General features: G+C 47.4%; 2 protein-coding genes across 4 annotated transcripts in view; both read right to left on the bottom strand.

Annotated features, from left to right (window-relative positions):
- Window positions 1-393: 393 nt before the first annotated feature.
- On the bottom strand, window positions 394-7,331 carry kazald3 (Kazal-type serine peptidase inhibitor domain 3). Its single transcript, XM_040155006.1, has 4 exons — window positions 6,021-7,331; window positions 1,999-2,159; window positions 1,777-1,924; window positions 394-661 (listed from the first exon to the last, which is right to left on the bottom strand). Exons 1-4 carry the CDS (start codon window positions 6,586-6,588, stop codon window positions 576-578), a joined length of 963 nt encoding a protein of 320 aa, XP_040010940.1. The 5' UTR covers window positions 6,589-7,331; the 3' UTR covers window positions 394-575.
- Window positions 7,332-9,981: 2,650 nt separating this feature from the next.
- Window positions 9,982-20,850, bottom strand: part of grin1b (glutamate receptor, ionotropic, N-methyl D-aspartate 1b) — an 86,053-nt gene continuing 75,184 nt past the window's right edge. For all 3 annotated transcript variants that reach the window (XM_040155000.1, XM_040154996.1, XM_040154998.1), the window contains one exon: window positions 9,982-11,538. In XM_040155000.1, the coding sequence (XP_040010934.1) occupies window positions 11,314-11,538 (225 nt within the window). In that variant the 3' untranslated portion in view covers window positions 9,982-11,313. The remainder of the gene's footprint in view (window positions 11,539-20,850) is intronic.

Below are 20,850 nucleotides of genomic sequence, written 5' to 3'. Positions count from 1 at the left end.
CACAGAGTTTACAGTTCTGGACAGTTATTACAGGGACAACAGGTAATCCTCCAGGCACGAGTACCTGGTACGCTGCGGTTTTTTTCCTCTGGCAGGGCTGAACTCGGTCCGAACGTGGCCTTAGTCTCGCTGAACCACTGACGACCGATTTAGTAACTCATATTAATTCTCGTATGAGATGAATAAAGTGACGTAGGAGCAGAGAGAGGAAAAAGCTGTTTGTTATTTTACATTTATTTATAATAATATAAAGTTTGTGTTTCGCACTCACAGAGTTGACAGGAGACTCGGGCTTGAACCTGCGACTTTCAACAACACGTTCAACTTGCTGAGCCTCCCTGTCACAAACCTAAGTGATGGTCAGAGTAATGATAGGATGAACTGATACAAATATTATTCATATTTTAATACTTTATTAGTATATCGCTGCAAACAAACTGGCCCGGAGCAGAATCTGTCCTTACGTTTCACATTTTGTCTCCAAATTGCGGCGACAAAATGGCAAAAGTCTGTGTGGTTGGTCACCTGAGCGTGACATGACGTGTCAGACGGCAGGAAGCTCCGTCACCTGCGGGTCAGTAGAAGTCCTGGTCGTAGTCTGTGGCGTCCATCAGCTGCTTCATCTCTGAAACACTGTTGGCCAGGTAGGACGACAGCTCCTCTGCCAGAGGGTGAGACAGACAGAGACGAGACGGGGTCACTAAACAATAACTGTGGATGTCCCAGACAGAAAAATAGGAGACTAGAGGGGAAATTTAAAATTAAAAACTACGACTAAGTCCGTCGCTGTACGCTGGATAACTTCTGGATTCAGACAAGTTTGTTTAATGTGGAGCGTTAAACATGATCCAAGCTAACGTCCGTACAAACTGTTACGCAGGTTTGATAGTCAGTCTAGTGGATTTTCTGTGGCTCCATGAAGCCAAATCAAGTCTTTTTTTTAACCTTTTTTTAGACTGTTTTTTTCAAAATGCAGCTTTTTATGTGGAAAATTGGTTTTGGGCTTGAGTAAAGTCTGTGGGACGGTAGCCAGCCGCGTAGGCCTCAGCTATGCTGGAAAGGAGACACTTTTCTGTAACACAGCATTTACAGGTTGATTTCAGCTGGAAAAGCCAAGTTAGACCTGAATATAGAGAATGGCTTAAGTTAATCACTGAGGAAATGTGTCTTAGGAGTTCAACATTAACCTCATGACATGATTCAACCGCTTTTCTGATTTCGGTTTCATTTACGTGTTTATGAATATTTCTTTCTCTACCAGTCAACATACAGGCAGAGGCGGTGGGCTCCTCGTCTCTGGTCGTACCTCAGGGATTTATCTCCCTTTATTTCTGGATTGATCTTTGTTTGTGGGTCACTTGGTGATGCAGTCATGGACCGGTACCGTGCTGACGGACCTAACCACCAAGTTTACTCTGACTTCTATTCATGTTTATTTCTTGTGTTTGGTTTCTGGTTATTTGTTCTCATTTCTCTTCGGACGAAGAGAAATGAGAACAAACAACAACCCAAACAAAGTGAGTAACATCAGACCAGACCAGTTCTCCATCATACAGCTCGTTCTGTGGCTCATTTTCAGCCCCGGCTCCTTTACACTCATCGGCTGGATGAAATCTAGATCTGGAAACAGTTTTCATCGCATGAAAAGGCTGAGGTCAACTAAATATGACCGACACTAACATGGACTTCTGATCCCAGGACCAAGACTTCATCTACAAGCAGCTGAAAAATTTAACACCACAGAGGTATCATCGGCTCCACTGCGCTCTCTCTCACCTGCTCCCAGTACTCCCAGTACAGCAGAGGCGGAGACAGATCCCAGGTTGTTACGAGCGATGCAGCGATAGGTCCCCGAGTCCCCCGGCTCCGCCCCCTCAATCTGCAGCCAACTGGAGAGCTCGAATTTCAGAGGACCGCCCCGAGACTGCGAGACAGACAGGAAGTGAGACGGACTTTTCTCCCTGTTAACGGAGGCGGGATAAGAGTTTCCAGCTGTACCTGGACCGAGATGTGGGGGTCGTCCCCGGGCAGGATGACGTCTCGTCCCTCCTTCCTCCACTCCACCAGAGCCATCGGAAACGCAAAGACCTCACAGAGAAACACCAGACTGCTGCCTGTCCCGTTCACCTGGCTCTGAGGAGGGACCTTGATGATGGGGACTGACAGAGACACGGACAATACGTTCACATTGATTTCATCACACGGGGTCTACACCTGCAGCAGGTTCAGACACAGGTAAAAACGAGTCTTCCGCCGAGCCCGCCATCTGCCGCCGCCATGTTTCTACCCGAAGGCCCCCCTGGGTTCTCCTACGTGCCTGGAGAGGGAGGGGTGAGTGGAGGGATAACCTCACCACTAGATCCCACTAAATTCTCCACTCTGGTCCTTTGAGCAGAGCACGGTGTGGTACAGCCCCAGCTACCACAGCCTGCTAAACTGGTCTGGCTCCGGTTTTATCTCTGACGCTGAGTCAGACGGACGCCGGGGCGCGGTTTGACTGACGGGGAGTTTATTTCAGTCTGAGGTCCTGCAGCAGGTCTTCTCTGCTGCTGGAAACTACTCGTTGGGTTCTAGCAGCTGCGATGAAAAACGAGCAGAGAGAGAATTCTTCTTCTACTACTTCAGCTTCACAACTCGCTTGACTTTATGGCTTCAATAATTAGTCGACTGACAAGAAGATGAATCTGCTGCCGTTTTAACAATCAAATCATTGTTTTAAGTCATTTCTTAAGAAAGAAATGGACGTTGTCCATTTGAATCTGGACTGTTGTTTGGACAAAACGAGATGTTTGACGACATCATCTTTGACACCGAAGGGCATTTCTAGCTGTTTTCGGACATTTTTATAGACGAGATGATTAATCGAATAATCGAGAATATAATCGTCAGATTAACTGATACTGAAAATATTCGTTGCAGCCCTACTCCACTTACTCAGAAGGCACCTGCTGGTGGCAGAAGCACTGCAGCACATTCACAAACACCATTAGGAACTAAAGTGTGAACACCGAGGCCTAGAAATACATATTGCACCAGGACTTTCAGAATATACATGTGCCTGCATTTGCAAATTAACCTGTTTAACCTGAACTAAACTGAACAATACAATACAAAAATTGCCGGGTCCCTTATAAACACAGGTGAACAGTTAACGGTGGGGTAGCAAACATAAACAATACTGCTAATTCTTTTGCCCCAGGAGGTCACAGTGAAGGATCCGTGTATTCGTTTGGATGTGTGGAGATAGGGAGCATCCGCAAAACTGGGAACGCGACAGGAGCCGGTCAGAGTCGGAAAACCTCCATCCAGACCAACAGGAAACCAGGTTTATTCTGGGTCGCAGAGTCATTGAGAACAGGAAAAGAGAACAGGGTGAAACATGCGGCAACGGGGACGAGAGACACTATAATCACATGAGAGAGAGGGAGAGAGAGAGAGACAGAGACAGCAGCTACTTTGAGAGAAATTACAGAGTAAACCTGTCGGCTGCCTGCAGGCTCAGACTGTGTGTGTGTGTGTGTGTGTGTGTGTGTTTTGATGCTCACCCTGCTCAGTTTATTGCTCGTCTCTCCGTTTAAACTGAAGACTGTGCTGAAAAGAACTCGTTATCCAAGAATTTGTGAAAATATTTTCACTTCATAATGAAAAACCGTCGCGGGACAAATTAGACTGCGGCAGAAACACTGGACTTTGAGGCTCTACATTATCTGAATATTTACCGAAACAAGACGCCCAAAATCCCACTGGTGAAAATGGATTAAGCTCTAAACCTGTGAGGGAAAAGAAAAACTAGACGGTGACATTTGAGAAAAACGTCCTCATAATGTCAGACGTTTTTTTAAAGGGCAAAAAGTTGCAGTATTTTAGGAATAAAGTCATAATGTAGTGAAAACAAGTAGTTTTGAGACTGAGTTATTCATTTTAACTTTGAAAAGAGAAACAGTAGCTGTCACAAATCTAATCTCAACTACATCCTCTGACAGTGTCTCCATGATAACGGCTGCAGACCAACTGTCTGTCAACTGACTAACTGGGTCACTGTCGCGGCTCTGACAGACTCGGGATCTGTGGAAACCTTGGGATCGCTAGAGTTTAAAATACGGTTTTGTGAGTCTGAACAAACAGGACGAGACTGTAAAGATGGAGCAGCGGAGGCACAGCGAGGTGGAGGAGGTGTTGGACTGTAACAGGGTTGTAGTGTTTCTGTTCAGACACCGGCTGTTTGTGAGAACAGAGCACAGAGACGGGTGGAGCTCCCAGTCTGAACAGGGGGTCACAGTCAGACTCGATCACCTCCATCGGGACTCAGGGTCTCACTGAGTCCACGTTCATAAACCGTCTGGTGATCGGATTTCATCTCACAGCTGGAAGCAGAGCTCTGTGTGTTTATTCGGCTCCCAGACAGTAACTACCAGAGCTGATCCGGGGTCAGTCTCTGCTGCTCACGTTGTTAAACGGTTAGACGGGCAGAGTCAGCCGGCTCTGTGTATTTAGCGGGAGTGACTTATTCTCCCAGGATCCCTGAACTACACACCACCTGGTTCCTCTAAGACCTGCAGGAGCTTCAGGTAGGTGACCTGAATATTTAAGAACGATCGCTGAAGTCCAGAATAAAGAAATACCTTGAAGAGCAACTCTCACCTGATCACATGATTGATCGGAGAAGGAACGGCCGATCAAAGCTATTGATCGACCCAAAATCTGCCATATTCTCCATTGTTTTTAAAAAATCCTCACAGTTTATTCAGTGCTTTTGTTTTTCTGCAAGAACATGTAGAATTGTGGTTTTTTAAAAGTTCATCATTTTATCTGCAGGAATAAATAACAACGGTCTGGTTTATTTATAAGGTTTAAATTTAGAAACAGGGAAGAAACCACAGGAAACCAAACTCTGCTGAGAGACGTTCTGCTGCCGGTGGACGAGGTTCCTCAGAGAAACCAGGTCTCGAGGAGAATTTGTGAATATATCTACATCGACCTATAGATATAGATCTATAGATCGATGTAGGTCGTGATAACAACAGGTGGTTTTCATGATGTGCTCTGGTGTGTCCCTTCACAACCCAAAACAGGGTTCGGGGAGCACAGGGACAGACGGGGAAGCGAATGGGCGCTCAGAGAAGAGAGGCATTTCCTCGGCAGCAGCGGAGAATGTGAACGTTTGTCACAGCTGGAGGGAAAAGCCACGGAGACACACACGAAACCGGTTCGTCGCTGAAAGCCTGCCGTCTGCAGTCTGGTCGCCTCTTTCGGTAAAGGGGTGAAAAACGTCTGTCGCCGTTTCCCAGAGCTCCGCGTGACGTCTTCGGATGTCCTGTGTTGTCCCACCAACTGTCCACAAATCCAAAGATGTTCAGCTACTGTGATAGAAAACAGAAAATCGGACTCTCCGGAGAATCTGACCCCAGAGCACTGGAGGAGGTTTTGGTTTTAAAATGCCGGAAAAGGTGGATCAATTATCAGAACGGTTATCGGTTCATTTTCTGATGGGGTTGTACGTCAAGGCTGCTATATCCCGGTACTACGTGTATAACTTTCAGTTTCTGAGGGAATCAGGTGGAAACACTTTTTAGGGACAATGACCAGTGATCACATCGACTTTTTAATGTCAAATTTAGGCCTCGGCTCTGGTACAGTAGAGTCAAATAAAGCCAGGTTTTAATTTCCAACCCCTCCAATGGAGGCGGAAATCGAGCGGTGGCTTTCAGGCCGGTTGCTGCAGTGGAAGAGGCCTTTTCTCTCCTAAAAACACCTCTTCCATTAAATCCTGTGAGGACGTACGACCCGCCTGAATAACGAATAAGAATCCTCGAGAGAAACCGCGTAAACCATCAAATGCTGTCTGCAGACCAGATCAGACAAAAACCCCTTTCTACTCATCAGAAATGACTCAAGACGCCGGGATTCCTAAGATCCTGCAGCAGAGCAGACAGGTGGACCGACCCCTGACAGACAGGTTCAGGGTACAGGTAGACAGACAGACATTCAGACAGACATCTAGACAGCCAGGTGTGTCCTACCGGTCTTGCAGGGCCCCCTCCCTCTGGTCTTGAGCTCTGGTCTGGAGAAAGCGGCCTCTCTGAACAGGCACATGTTCATGTAAGTTCTTCCATCACTGCCACACACCGCCTCCTGCTCCTCACACACACACACCTCCTCCTCCTCCTCTTCATCCTCCTCTCCTCCTCCTCCTCCTGCGGGCCGCGGGTCCACCTGACACCGCAGTCCGGTCCCGCAGAGCCCGTAGAAGACGCTCCGGTCCCCCGGGTCGCAGGCTTGGCCCTCCAGGTTTCCGCACTCCTTACAGCAGCCGCAGGAGTCCAGCACCAGACCTGCCCGGCAGCCGCGGGTCTCCGGGCACAGGTCCAGCTCACACGGCCCGCAGCTCTCCGGCCCGTTGGTGCCGTTCCAGTTCCGCCAACCGCCTCCCAGCTCCTCATCCAGCCGGTCGTAGTCCAGCAGCGGGTCGATGAAGGCGGGCGGGACGGGCGGCTCGCTGCTGAGGTCGGGCAGCTGGTTGGGGAAGGCCCGGCATGTGTGGAGGTTCAGACAGAGACTCAGGAAAACAAGCCCCCTCATCCCCGGCATTGCAACCCGGTCTGCGGGCTCAGTTCCGCTCTAAACGCCGTCAAGGGGACCGGACGGGTGATGCCGGGTAGGTCCGGTTCTCTGCCCAGTTCAGCGAGAGAGAACCAGCCAGAAAGGGAGCCGTAAATCGGCCGGTCTGTCAGCGAGCTTCGGTCGCTAGTCTCACATTCCTCCCCGACCGAAACACCGGGAGGACACGGGGAAACACCGGGACGACACGGGAAAACCACCGGGACGACACGGGAAAACACCGGGAAAACACCGGGAGGACACGGGAAAACACCGGGAAAAACACCGGGAAAAATACCGGGAAAAGGTTAAAGAAAAGTTCTTGTCCTCGGACTCAGGCTCCAACATTTGTTAAAGACAGAGGAAAAAACCCTTTATTTCGAGGCCAGGACCCGGACTCGGACCCGGACTCGGACCCGGACTCAGACCGTCTGAGGTTTAAACCGCTGAGCAGCTCGCGCTGCTTCACCTCACAGCACAAGCGCGAGACGAGAGAGTCCAAGTCCGCCAAAATAAAACCCTACGCATCCGGCCAACGCCTTCAAAATAAAATGCCTTTCAACTACATGCACGCGCGTACATTTTGTGAGCTGCAAGTGCCGGTCCGAGCCAACCCAGTCCGCTCGCTGGGTCGGTGTAAATAAGAAGGTAATAGAGAGGAGAAAAAGAGGCCTGCTGGCGGTCAGTCCTCTTGTCTCTGTGTGGAAACCAGGTCTCTGACAGAGGAGCTTCACTAAAACTGGATGGTGACACAAAGCTAATAAGCCACAGTAGCAGCCTCCATCTTGGACTCTCCAGCTCTCCGTTAGCTCAAGCGTCAACTCCGTGTGGACAGTGTGCGATTGGTCAACAGCGTGAGTTCTACCCCTGCGAGCTAATCCGCTAATCCCAGCGAAACCAGCTGAAGCTGCAACAATTTAGCTGATTCCAACGCTGCTGCGACCAGACCTTTGTACGTATGCGTAACCATAGCGCTTAAACAAAGCGCAACTAGATTTAGCGTTAGATCAAACACTTTCACCGAGCACAGCTAAAAGCTACACTCTCCAATTAGCACCACTACATCCTGACAATCAAGGCTGGATCACCGACCGCACAGCGGGCAACTGCCCAGGGGCCACAGACCCCCAGGGGCCCCGAAAGTCCCAGGTTCATTCCGTATCATTTGGTTCGACATTTGATTATCTGCAAATCTGTGAGAAATGTGCAGCACTGACATACAGTGATGGGCCCGGACAGGTCCTCCTTCTCATGTCCCTTCTTTTTAGAGGGACCCTGTGAAATTCTAGTTTTAATACCTGAACAATTTTAGTCCACATTTTGCTCATTTGTTATAAAGTCGTGTTTCGTCAAAGGAGAACTGTAAGGCTCCATCCAACAATGATTATGATAGCTATTTAATAATCCATAATTCCATGTAAAAAAATGTCATAAAATAGTGAAAAACTAGTAAATCTTTACATTTGTGAAGCTTGTACCAGTGGATTTGGGGGAATTTCTGCTCAAAAACAACATAATTGTTGCATTGTTTTTGGTATCAATTGTCTAATCCATTTATCAACTAATCATTTCAGCTCTAGAGTATTAGATGGTTCCTGGGTGTTTGTGGAAATAATGAAACTGTCATGTATGGTGGGGTCAGTAGGGGCCCAACAACAAATTTGCCCAAGGTCCCCTCAGGAGGTTAATCCGGCCCTGCTGACAACAACATGACCACTTGGAGGCTTAGGGCCTACGGTGGGCTTTCAAAGTCTGAGACCACTTTATATGTCAGACAGAAAAGTAATATCAGTTACTAAACAATTGGCAACCATTTAGTTGTCTGAACCCCCGACCGTGTACATTTTATTTTCCAAGGGTGAAATTTACCTCTTAATGTAGGGATCGAGAACATATTTACCCTTCACGTGTAGCTTTTATTCTGAAGGCACATCGTTGTTGTTTCCGGTCTTGTTGTGTCTGACCTGACACAGTTTTTGAGGTGTGCTCCAAGGCAGCAGCAGCAGCAGCAGCTGTGAGGCTCCCTTCCCCCCACCAGACCTGACAGATGGTAAACTCATCAACAGGCGCGAAGCGGGTTTTTATAGTCAGGAAAGGTTCCCAGGGTCCTCCAGGTGGTTTCAGGGTTCCTACAGGGAGTCCTCTGAGAGGAGGTTCTGAGAGTCCATCCAGCTATACCGCGTATCCTTTTTTTTTGGGGAGGGGGGGTGTCTGTAGGAGTTTCTTCGGGTACATGGTGATTCCTCAAGGGTCTTAAGAATCTTTCAAAGGAGATTTCCTTGAAGAGGTTTGGTGCTTGAATGAGCTCTTTAGATCCCTCACAAAGGTTTTTGATGTTTTTGGAGTTCTAGATGTAGACAGAAGAATTGCAGGGGTCCCTGTGGAAAATGGCTGCTTGAACTTTTGCAGCGTTCGTGAAAGTGTTGGAGCTGTCCTGAGCGTGTTCCGGGGACCTTCTCTAGACGTCCTTGACAGACCTTGAAAAGGTTTCATGGGTTCTCTGGGATTTTCTGGATTTTGTTGAATAGGGTTTCAGAGAACCTTGAAGGACTCCTGGACCCTTAAAATGCATATGGCATCGGTATGGCGAGGGGTCACCCAGGCGTAACAGCAGGGGGCCTGGACCTTACCTCAGGGCCCCTGCTGTTGAGCCCGGGTGACCCTGTGTGTTGTGGGTTTGGGAGGCCATGTTCAGAGTTCTGATGATGGAAACGACGATGTCTGATCCTCCGAAACTCGCTAAAGCGACTCCCTCACTTTCTCGCAGACTCTGAACTTCAAAGACTCTCCGGTTCAACTTTGCCTCCCTGTAAATCTGCTTGTTTGTCACTTTTTCAGCTTCACCACTGCAGAGTAAAACTCTAAAAATAAACCAGTCGTCCGTCAGACAGAAATAGAGCCGTAATGGAGGGTTTGTGGCCCCTGGTGTCACACTCCAGTCTGCCCTCTGTACTTTTCCCTGACGGATCTAACAACATGTCTGCTGCCAGACACACAGGCAGCGTTTAGCCACGCACTCCAACACAGTTGTTGTCGTTGTTGAGTTTTTCTCCACTCTGTGTCCGAACGAGTCTGAACCGGCTCTCGGGTGAACCCGGTCTTTACCGGTGCAGGTTAACGGCAGCTCTGAGACCAGCTGAACGAACGTATATTAGTGTCTGAAGAAGACACTGAAACATGTACTTAACTTTAGCTGTTCAGTGCTTGAAGACCTTTATTAAATGTGCTGACTTTATTTCAACTCGGGGGTTGTGTGTTAAATGGACTGCGGGTAACACACACTTTTAACGAGTTCTTTTGATTTTCAAGTTGTACTGAATAAAAAACTTGTTCTGAACCGAGTCTGTGTTTATTAAAGGTTTGGGTCGGTAACATTTGGGATACGGTTCATCGTTGAAAGGAATTTTTATTTCTACATGAGCTCATTCATTTCTCATGGACTGATTGTTATAATTATCATTTTACTATATTGGCTGTGAAACGCTCATTTATTAACCAGTGTACTGCAACACAAATCTCCCAACAGTGAACTTTCTGTAATTTCCTCATCATTTCTTAGAGGTTTCCACCAAAGATGAACCTGTGTAATATGGAACTGGAAGGGACCAGAGAGTCTTTAGTCAGCTGAACAGATTTGAATGGGAAACCTTGTGAAATCAACGTATCTGGTACAAAGCGTATTTATCGGTTAATATTTGTTTTACTGTGTCTGTGTGGAGGAAGACAAACGTACACATTGAAATATTCGACTGTCCTCTGAGCATCTAAAGCCCAATAATGCTGAAGATGAATAAAATCCGATGAAACCACGTTTAGTTCTCCTCAGCAAACTTCACTCTACCATTTACAGGTGGACAAAAGGAAGCGTCACCAGAAACATTGGTCGGTGTCGATGGTCTCACTTCCAAATAAAGGTAAAGTAACACCACCAGCAAAACAAACTCAAGCTACTGTACATGAGCAAAAGTCCAGAGGGTGAGGAGGAGTGTTTCCAGGTTCTTCCTCTCTTCCACTGAAGCGAGGGATGTGCAGAAGAGTGGATCAACAATATTCAGCTTCTACCTTCACAGCTTTGTTTATTCAGTTGAAACACTTTGAGGTCCATGTGTGTGAATGTGAAGTTTCATACTCGTACAGACGTTTCTGTTTTTAACCTTAATAAATTAAGTGCGAATGAAACTTTTATTCTGTGAGTGTGAAACCAAACTTCAGCAAACAGGTGAAACGTTTTCAAGCTTTTATTTTGGTACTTTTTAATCTGCACTTTTAAAAGTCGTAACACTGGAGGTGCAGAGTCTAAAGATGTGACGCTTTACCGGGCAGGGGGGCTCTAATGAAAGACACCTCCCAGGTGCATCATGGGAATCGTAGGACCCGGTGGTTTTGGACTAAAAGTCAGGAGATCTCCGCCTCTGCTGCTCAGATGCGGTTCAGTGTCAACCTGTCGCTCACAACAGCAACTCTCGCACTTCCACCAGTCTCGTGTGAAAACGTCACCTAAAGCGGAAATGATGGAGCAGGAGCAATTTGAACATTAGCTGTGTTTCTGCAGGACCGGACCAGTTCAGACCAGTTTCAGGTGGTCTGGGCGAGGGCGTCACCGCCGACTCCAGGGGACCACGACCTCGCCCCCCCCCTCCTCCGCCTCCTCCCTGGGTGGGGAGCAGATGTGGGAGATGAAGAGACAGTGGTAGTTCCACAGCAGCAGCAGCAGCATCAGCAGCAGACTGCAGAGGAGCAGGACCACCAGCAGGGGGAGACGGCGAGTCGCCGCGGGAGAGGAGGGCGCGCCGCAGCTGGCAGGGAGAGGAAGAGCAGGGGGGGGAGGGGGAGAGGAGCGGTGATGGAGCCACAGGCAGAAACGTTTGAGTCCAGATCTGGTCTGAGGTGAAGCCATGGTCCCGGAGGCGTTTGGGGTTTGAAGCGACCCTCAGCCGGTCTCTGAGGATGAAAAACAGAAACACAAGGTCACTGATGCTGTCTGTCTCTGAGCCGCTGGACCGACCTGGTCTGGACAGGACCCAGGGCAGACTCACGGACTCAGCACTACATGAGCCTCGTGCTGAGGCTGCTCCCTCGGCTCCTGGCGCGAATTTCGAGCCGAGAGGGACGAGAAGTCGTGAAGGAGAAGATGAAGGAAGGAAGTAGGTCCTTCGGTGAGGAAGCGGCCCAGCGGTGGCAAAGCTGCCTTCAGAAGCCTGAGGAGGAATTACTGGCCCGATGGTCTTAACACATCAACAGCAGACGTGGTTTTAGGACTCCAAGACCCCCCCAGGGCCCCCGGAAGACCCCCGAGGCTCGTGAGCCCTCTCACAAACCTTCAAATCCCAACGCCAGAAAAAACATCTCCTATTCTTACATATAAGGTGTTAATATTATTGTTGTTACTACTGACGCACTCATGTGGACGCAGCACTTCACTGTTGTGGCTGAGGCCTCGTGTCCTGTTGGGTTAAAGCTGCAACTAAACCTTTTTTTTTTAATTGATTAATCTGCCAATCGGTTTCTCGACTAAATCAATGGATCCATTTGTCTGTAAAGGTTCAGAAAACGTCTCCAGATGTTCGGCGTCGTCCGACCGACAGTCCGGCACCCAGACTGAATCAGACCGTCACGAATGACAAAGAGAAACACCCCCGATTTCAGTAAGGATCCATTTCCTGTCCATCGATGAGTTGATCGATCGACCGGTTGTCGCAGCTCCGTTGGGCTGGAGCATGAGATCATAACGTACTTCAGTCCGTTAAACATGAGATGTGACCTGCAGCTCGGTAAAAGTAGAATCTTTCCCTCTGGACTCCGGCGGAGTGGAAGCAGAAAGTGGAACAAAACGTCAGTACTGAAGTATTAGTAAAGTACCAGTAGCTCAGAACTGTACTCGAGTAAATGTACTCGGTTACTTTCCACCACCGACAACTGGGCAGACTCCGTCTGCTGATGAAGAGCGTGCGATTCAACCGAAAGCTGAAGGTCGCTGCTAAACGGACCTGGTGGTAAGGGCCGAGCTTTTCAAACGTGCTCTGGCAGCTGCTCTTCTTCCGGTAAACATCTGGACGTCCCCCTCTTCGGGGTCTGGAGGTTAAATAGAGAAGAAAGATCCCTCGGAGTTTGAGCGGATCGGCTCGTCCGCATCGTGAAGCGGACCTGAAGAAACGCGAGATCGTTTCGGTCCCGGGCTGAAGCAGAGACAGCGGATCGGGGAGGAAGAGCAGACCCGGGACCTCGGCTCGGTCTGGGGGTTTCGGCTCCTCGGGGGTAAACGTGTGTGTTGTGTCTGACAACTGAGAGAAGACTGCGGACACACACACACACACACTCACTGCCACAACCACTGAACCTCAAACACACCACGATACGATGGGAACAGCTGCTTCACGCGGCACCGTCCAAACTGCGGCCACCGGCAGGTCAACCGGTCCAGATCAAAGCGTTTCTGGACGGATCGATAGCGACGATCAATAACCTGATCAGCAACACACACTTTACATTCACCGATTCTCACCGAATCCAATCGTGTATCGAACACACCGAATCTATTTCTTTCCTCACGGAACCTTTGCAAAGTCGAGTTTCCACGTGTTTTGAACCCTGCATTTTTTTCACTCCATGTTAAAACTCTTCTTCCTCCTCTTCTTCTTCCTCTTCCTCTTCTTCTTCCTCCTCTTCCTCTTCTTCTTCTTCCTCTTCTTCTTGTTCCTCTTCTCTGAAAGCGTCTGCTAAAAACCGCATCTGTTCAACAGCCAATACATTTTGTAGGAAACGTAATTGTGACGTTTTCTGTGAACATGACGAGAAAACGTTGTTAATTTAATACGGAACAAATTCACAGCGACGTCCAGACACAACCCGTTGATCTACACTGAACCAGAACCAGGGACGGGCTCTGGATGTGGACCTGGTCTTCTTTAACGGGACACCATCTTGATTTGAGGGATCAAAAGTCCTGTAAAACGTTAATTTAAGGCCCTTCAGAGCCCCGCCCCCCCTTCCTCTTCATCATCAGCTCTAAAAATACCACGTGGTCACCATGGCAACAGACTGAAGCCCTTGAGTGTTACCACGACGACCACAGAGAGGAGGAGGGAGGAGTCTCCACCGGTCTAAAGTGTCTGTTGATGACATCAGTCTCAGTAACATCACAGGGACTCAGGTGTCAGGCAGTCGCCACGGGAACCCGACACCGGTTCGTCTGATGCTCAGCAGCGGGTCATAGTCCCGGACACGAGTGCTGGGTCGGCTCCGTGTGTTCTTCGGGCTCTGGGTCTCAGCTTCAGCCCGAGCAGGTTTACACCAGAACAGGAAGAGCAGCGTTCGCAGGTTTTCCCCTGGGGAGGAACCGGGACGAGCTCGGACCCAGAACCTGCAGAACTGAGCGCATTCCCACCGGCCTCGGCTGCACGCGGTCTTCGGTGAGCGTGGGATTTACAGGTGCCCTCACTTTGAGCCTGGACCGGCGAGGTGGCGTCACTGAAGTCTCGGGACGCAGCTCAGTCCGGACCTGAGGAGATCCGAGCCGCCTCCGGTCACTGTGGCCTCAGAGCTGGTTTTTGGACGTACCGCGAGACCTGGATTCCGGAGTCAGAGAGGGATCCCGCTCCCCAGAGGAGTTTTCTCTGCGGCTCACTGCACGTGCTCAGTGGCGTTTCCCCGCTCATTGCGACGCAACTTCTGCGGGAAAGTTGTACCAGTATAAAACATGAACTCAAAATGTCTGCAGGTTCACAGACGTCGCGTTTATAATGGCGGTCTGCGGGAAGAGCTTCTGGCTGCAGTACCACCAGCGGCCACCGGGACGGCGTGGCAGCACCGTACCACAGCCAAGGTTTGTCAGGTTTCAGAAACGGAGCGAGTCGGCATTTTGTCCTTCACGTTGTCCTGAGCTGCAGCTGAAAAGCTCTGGAAAAAGCTCGTAAGCGAGCTTCCCGTTCCTCTGCCGACGCCATCAGTAAACCGGTGAAGCCGATCGGAGTTTAATCACGAATCAATCAGACTCACCTGTCAGCTCTTCTTTGTTGGTATCTCGTCCTTCTTCTTCCGTGGGGGAGAACAAATACCTGTAGCCTCCTCTTGTCTTTTGACAATGACTGATCAATAATCAATGGGCGAGCAGACGCTCCTCAGCGGCAATATGATCATCTTTATTGATCTGGTTCGTCGGTGATGTGTCGAGCAGCGGTGCAGGCGGAGGAATGGACGGACGTGTCCCGTCTTCTGTCAGGTCCTCGGTCAGGTGGGTGGGGGCGGGGGCGGCTGCGGCTGCGGCGACCTTCAGACCGAGAGTCAACAACAGCCTGCGCAGACTAAAAGACACCTGCTGATCACCTGCCGCCAGCGAGGACGTGAGCCAGGAACCTCCCCCGGTGTCAGCGGTTTAATGATCAGGATCTCGCCTTCACGCGTCGGTTTAGCTGCAGCCGTTGGTCTGAAAATCCACAGCTCGGACCCCGATGTAGCAAAAAACGGTGTCTGCCTCTGGAAACGGCAGCAGACAGAAGAATCTCACCTGAAGCTCCGATCGGTCGGAACAGCTCCAGAGTTTCTCTTTCTCTCTGCGTCATGAGACACACGACGTTTTCATGAAAAGAATTTTAGAAGAAAACAAAAAAATCTTGCGTTTCAGAATAAAGTCTAAAATAAAAGTCTTCAACTCCACCTGCTGAGCAGCTTTAATCATTTATTGCTCTCGTTCTTCTCTGTGTAAAAGGCCAAATACCTTTGTTTCCCGTTTCATTAGATCTTTTATTATATTTCGGAATTTGTCGATTTCAATTCGCTCAACTTTGTTTTATAAGTGACGATTCATTTCATTCAGCAGGGGAAAGTAAGAAAAATGACTTTGCAGGTTAACATTTGACATAAAAACGTGTCACCGCTGAAGGAAATACGATATAATTTTATGATCTGAACTGTTTGATAGTTTAATCTCAACCAGCTACAACAATAAAATACTGATTACAGTTAGTGCAGTTCCTACTGACGGGGGCCATTTAGTAGTCAAACTCCGAAGCTAATCCTTTCAAGTGTAACAGAGTATTAGTACTTTTACTAACAGTACTTCTCCCACTAATCTCAGTAGTATCATTATTATCATTATTAGGGTCATGGAATGTGATTGAAAGCTCCAGGACAGCTACTAAGTGGTTGCTGAGAGGTCTGTCAGGAATTCAAAATATTAAATGTAAAACTACTGGAATCAGATCCACTGTGTAACTGTAGAATTTCAACACCCCAAAAATGTCAGCTTCCCCCCGGAGGCTTTTCTGACGGACTACAACACCCAGAATCCTCTGGTGTTACTCCAGTCTGACCACAGCAGAGAAGCAGAGTCGATATCTGACGTTTTACTGAAGGTTCGTCGGAGTCGGTGCCAGGATCTGATCGCACACGGTTGTGAAATATCAAACAGAGGAAGAAAAGCCAAACTAAACTGAGACCAGGAGCCATGACCTGAAAACCCGGACCTGGTTTGGCACGGGTCTCCTGTCTCTGTGCACTGAAAAAACACACGTTAACCAGTCATTTCTGTCTGTTGTTGAGACCAGCTCAAGAATGAACCCGTTTTATCAACCTGCTTCCAAGAATCTACTCGTTTCAGTTTGTATCTCGAAAGACAAAACATAAACTGCTGCAGCAGAATCAAGAAGATGACATTTAACTCTGGAGAATTCACAGAAAAAAGCTGATTTTAACCTGGAAACAGGTAAAATAACACTGCTGCTGTGACATTTCTTCACTTGACTGACGTAAATTAGTCCGAACTGGTTAAACCTGCATGGTGAGATCAGGATCAGGATCAGGATCAGATGCAGAATGAGACAGACAGGAGGATTCTGAAAAATTCACTTCACTCTGGAAAAGTGAATCAAAAGGAGCTGATTTTTAGTTAGAAACAGGTGTAACTCGTGACATCTAACACACACCTGGCGAACAGGAAGCGTTTTTCTCTCAGCAAAATGTTGGTTTCAAGAAAAAAGAGTCTAGGACTGATACGGAATTCAGCGTCCACACCCTGTTTTAATAATGGTTATAATAATGATAATGACAATGGTAATTATGATGATGATATTGGGTTTTTAAGTTGTGTATTTTTACACAAAGGAAAACTTCAAAATCAGTCATTTGGTTGGACGTCAATGAAAAATGTTAAATGAAAACCAGTTAAAGTCGTGTTAAATATTTATTTATTACTGGAAACTTGATTCTCCACATATGTAGATTCTCATTATGCTGTACACAAAGTTTACATTTTTACAGATTCAGCTAAACATTTACTGGATTCAAGTCATTTGAAATATAATGATTGAACATCGTTTCATAATTAGGACCAAATTGTTCTGTTCAGATTTACAGACGTCAGTTACATTAAACAGTGAGAAACCAACACCGATGAAAAAGTTTCAGGCAAAATCATCAAACCAGCAAAGAAGAGGAGCAGATTTAAGAAGAGTAAGAGCGGCTAAACGAACCTTCGGACAACCGGACGCCAACCAAACCGAAGGAATATAAAACAGTTCATGTCAACGGCTGTGGGGTCAGAGGTCAAACGCTCACGCTCCCAGACCGAGGAAGGAGGGGAACTTCTTCTTCTACAGTTTCGGCGGTTACGAGACAGAAGAGTGAAAAGAAAAACATTCGTCCGCAGTTTGCGTCGGAGTCCAGAGGAAAAATACCACATCTGTACAGAAACAACGGTGTGACGTCGCCTCGGACCATCAGGTCACAGACGAGCACAGATTCAATACAAACAGCAGAGAGGCGACCAGATCACCATCATCATCACCATCACCATCGTCATCGTCGTCTGTGCAGCAGAAGCAGGTCACAACAAATGTGACGTCATCGTATGAGCTTCAGGCCGAGCTGCACAGAAACACCTTGAAACACACAGGTTATCGACTGATCGATCGATCGATCAGGTTTCAGGCTTTGATCTCAGGTCCGATCTGATCATCAGTAATAATTTAAATCAACGTCGGTCCATACGTAAAAAGAAAGAAAGAAATACATGAAGAAAATGTTTCTACTGTTGATATGAACATAACAATGAAGGTCGTCCGAGGGCCCCACTGGCCCCCGTGTTCTCCTACCGTGTGTTAGTTATTAGTTCATGGTAACTGAATTTCACATGAATCTATTCAGTAAAATGCATCATGACAACACAAGATGAACTGAAATAATAAAGGCCTCAGGGATACATTTGAACTCGGGGCTCCTCTACAAGGGGCCACAGGGTCAGGTGATAACGCAGGGGACACATTAAGGCCCCTGTCATTTCGGTTTATAATCTGATTTAATGCTGCAAACAGCGCAAAGTAGCGGTCTGAGCCCGGGGCCCTCGGGGCCCTCGGAGGGTCTGGGGCCCCTCTGCACGGTTGCAGACACACAGGTGAGGCTCTGTGGGTTCAGCGCCGCCAGAGGCACCTTTCATACAGTGTCCGTGTGTTAATCACTCCTGTTCCTCCGTAAACACTCGTCATCACTGACACCTGCAGTCACATGACACACAGACATCATGTGACCCCCCTTGTTTCCGTACAGGTGCAACAGCAACATGTCCCGTAGGAAACGTAACTGGGACCAGATCAGGTTTTCTACGAACATGACGAGGAAAAGTTGCTCTTTTACATATTTAAGTCACAAACACGTTGATACTGAACGAATCAGTCGAATCTTCACAGACAACGAGTTTGTTTTCCACCAGAATGTTTGATCCTGCAGCGCGACATCCACCTGTAGAGACTCCAGCGTCACGAAACCGGTTTACGGTTCCGGTTAGACTCTCACAGCAGCTGGTTCAGGCTCGGGAAAGATCCTGGTCCGGTTTAACACAGAAAAACTTCAGACGCAACCTGTTTACTTACACCGAAGCAGAACCTCCATCTTTCCTGAACCTGAACCACAGACGGGACTAAACCTCGCCTCTGAACATAATCCAGCCTCAGATTAGGTTTCCACCACAACAGGTCGAGACCTTCATGACCTTCATTCGTAGGAGCCAGTGTCAGAGTTCAGACGAAACAACAAATACAGAGAAAGATTCAGCGATTTAGCTCAGGGCAACAAGGTTTGAGGAATTTCCATGAAAACTCAGCGTCCGTGAACAAACACAGTGTCGGGAGCTTTCTAACGGGTCCGGTCCCCGGTAGACTGACGCGGTGTATTTAACTGTACGTGTTGGAAACACAGTGGAGATGTTTTCTACTCAGAAGCGTGTTTGGTGGACAGCTTTCAACGGGCGGCCCCTTCACGAGTCACCTTGTTCGATGGACTGAGCTGCTCCCTGGAGGCAGACGTTACTCTGAGACGCCAGCCGTGATCTGCTCTGCGTCACGGCTGGCGTCTCCACGCGGACGTGGTCCGGTTCACTGGTTTGAACCGGGACGGTCCCGGTGACTCGTGGAGCAGCTCGGCTTAAACGCATGCGCGAGGCGAAACGAGCCCAACGTCACTGAGAGCAATGAAAAGTCTGAGCTCAGCAACAGCAAAGTAACTGGAGGGTAACTCGGTACATTTAATCAAGTACCTCACTTAAGTACAAATTTGAGGTACTTGTACGTTGCGTGAGTATTTCCAGTTTTCATGCTACATTATACTTCTACATCTTCTTCACTGCATCTGACAGCTACAGTTACTTTACACAGTAAGAGTTTTGAATATGAAAAGTTTCTAAAAGCTGATGCTTTGTTATAGATTAAACTCAGGAGTATCGCAGTAAAGGCATCGGTTGCCAGTAGCCTATAAAATCAGCGCTGAGAGGAGGAGAAAATGTAAGAGATTTCAATAACCGATGATTATTAAGGACTTTTAACGACCGTTTCATGGTTCCAGCTTCTCAGATGCAGATGTTCTGCTTCTCTTTGTCCTAAATCACAGTCAACTGAAGAGTTTCACAAACCAAACAACCAATCGATCAATCGAGAAAATAATCAGCAGATTCCTCCATAATGAAAATAGTCATTAGCTGCAGATCAACTACAACAGTAAAATGCTGCCTAAACATTAATACATAAGCAATAATAATCTGAGGATATCAGGGATATGTGTGTATAAGTCTGTTCACCTGATTACACTCACTCATACTGCAGGACTACTACCATTAAGAGAGTATTTTTACAGTGTAGTATTAGTACTTTTACTGGAGCAAAGGATCTGAATACTTCCTCCACCACTAAATTCAAAAAGCAGGTTAAAATGAAATCGTCCTCGCTGGGACTGCAGATCTTTACTCCTGTGATGATTATGACCACAAGTCGAGGGCAGCTGCTCTCAAACTAAGATCAATATTTGTTTTTCAGGGAGCATTGATCGACTCTGTCAGAGCTTCACTCGATAAAACCTGCAGAGTTAACATCAGGTCAGTCGCTTCGCCTCGCTTTAACCTGGGACCTGTTTCAGAGACTTCAGAGTCGGCCTGCGCAGACGTGATGACGAGCACGACGAGGATGAAAACGTGCCAGTAAACGGCAGGAACAAAAACTCTTCATCCTCCAAACGGCAGAGTTATCAGGTGTGATCAGAGTCTTATTCTGCTCTGTCGTATTCAGAGAAATAATTTGATTAAACCGAACAAAAAACTAAATATCCTTCAGTTCAATCGTCACTTCACAATAAAAGTCCTCAGGTGTATAATTACTGTAGATTATAACTGTGCTCCCCTCTCCTGAAAAAGAAACACATTAAGTGATGAATGAAAAGTCAAACTGAAATTCTTTTTAAAAAAATCATTTTACAAATTTACAAAGATTCACATCTTTAAGAATGAGTTGAAATATAAATAATGTGTTTCTGTAAATACGTCATCTCTATGAGAGCTGAAACAAATGAATGATCAGGCGACTGACAGAAAACTAACTGGCCGACTATTTTGTTCATCAATTAATCCTTGAAGTAGTTTTTTAAGGAAAAACACCAAAAAATTCTCAGGTTCCAGCTTCACTAATGTGAATATTGACCGATTGTCTTCGTCATCTATGCTGGAAAACGAATTATCCTTTGGTTTAAATGAATCACCTCGGGGTCTGGTAAATTGTGAGGAGCTTTTTATCGACTGAACAACATGGACGGAAAAACTGACAAGTAGCCTTAGCTTAGCATTGGCTGTGCTGATCTTACCTGTGTCTATAAATCCTGTTACCTGTGTAGCTTTGGTTAATCTTACATTAATGTTATCAGTAGCTGTGTATCTGGTCTTCAAACTGTTTAGAGAACCTATTATCATATGATAAGAAACAGTCAGTCACCCTTAGCTTTAGC

The sequence above is a fragment of the Xiphias gladius genome, chromosome 19 (genome assembly GCF_016859285.1).
Source record: "Xiphias gladius isolate SHS-SW01 ecotype Sanya breed wild chromosome 19, ASM1685928v1, whole genome shotgun sequence".
Taxonomy (NCBI): Eukaryota; Metazoa; Chordata; class Actinopteri; order Istiophoriformes; family Xiphiidae; genus Xiphias; species Xiphias gladius.
The sequence above is the reverse complement of the archived record's forward strand: the minus strand, read 5'-3'. Positions and strand labels throughout refer to the sequence as shown.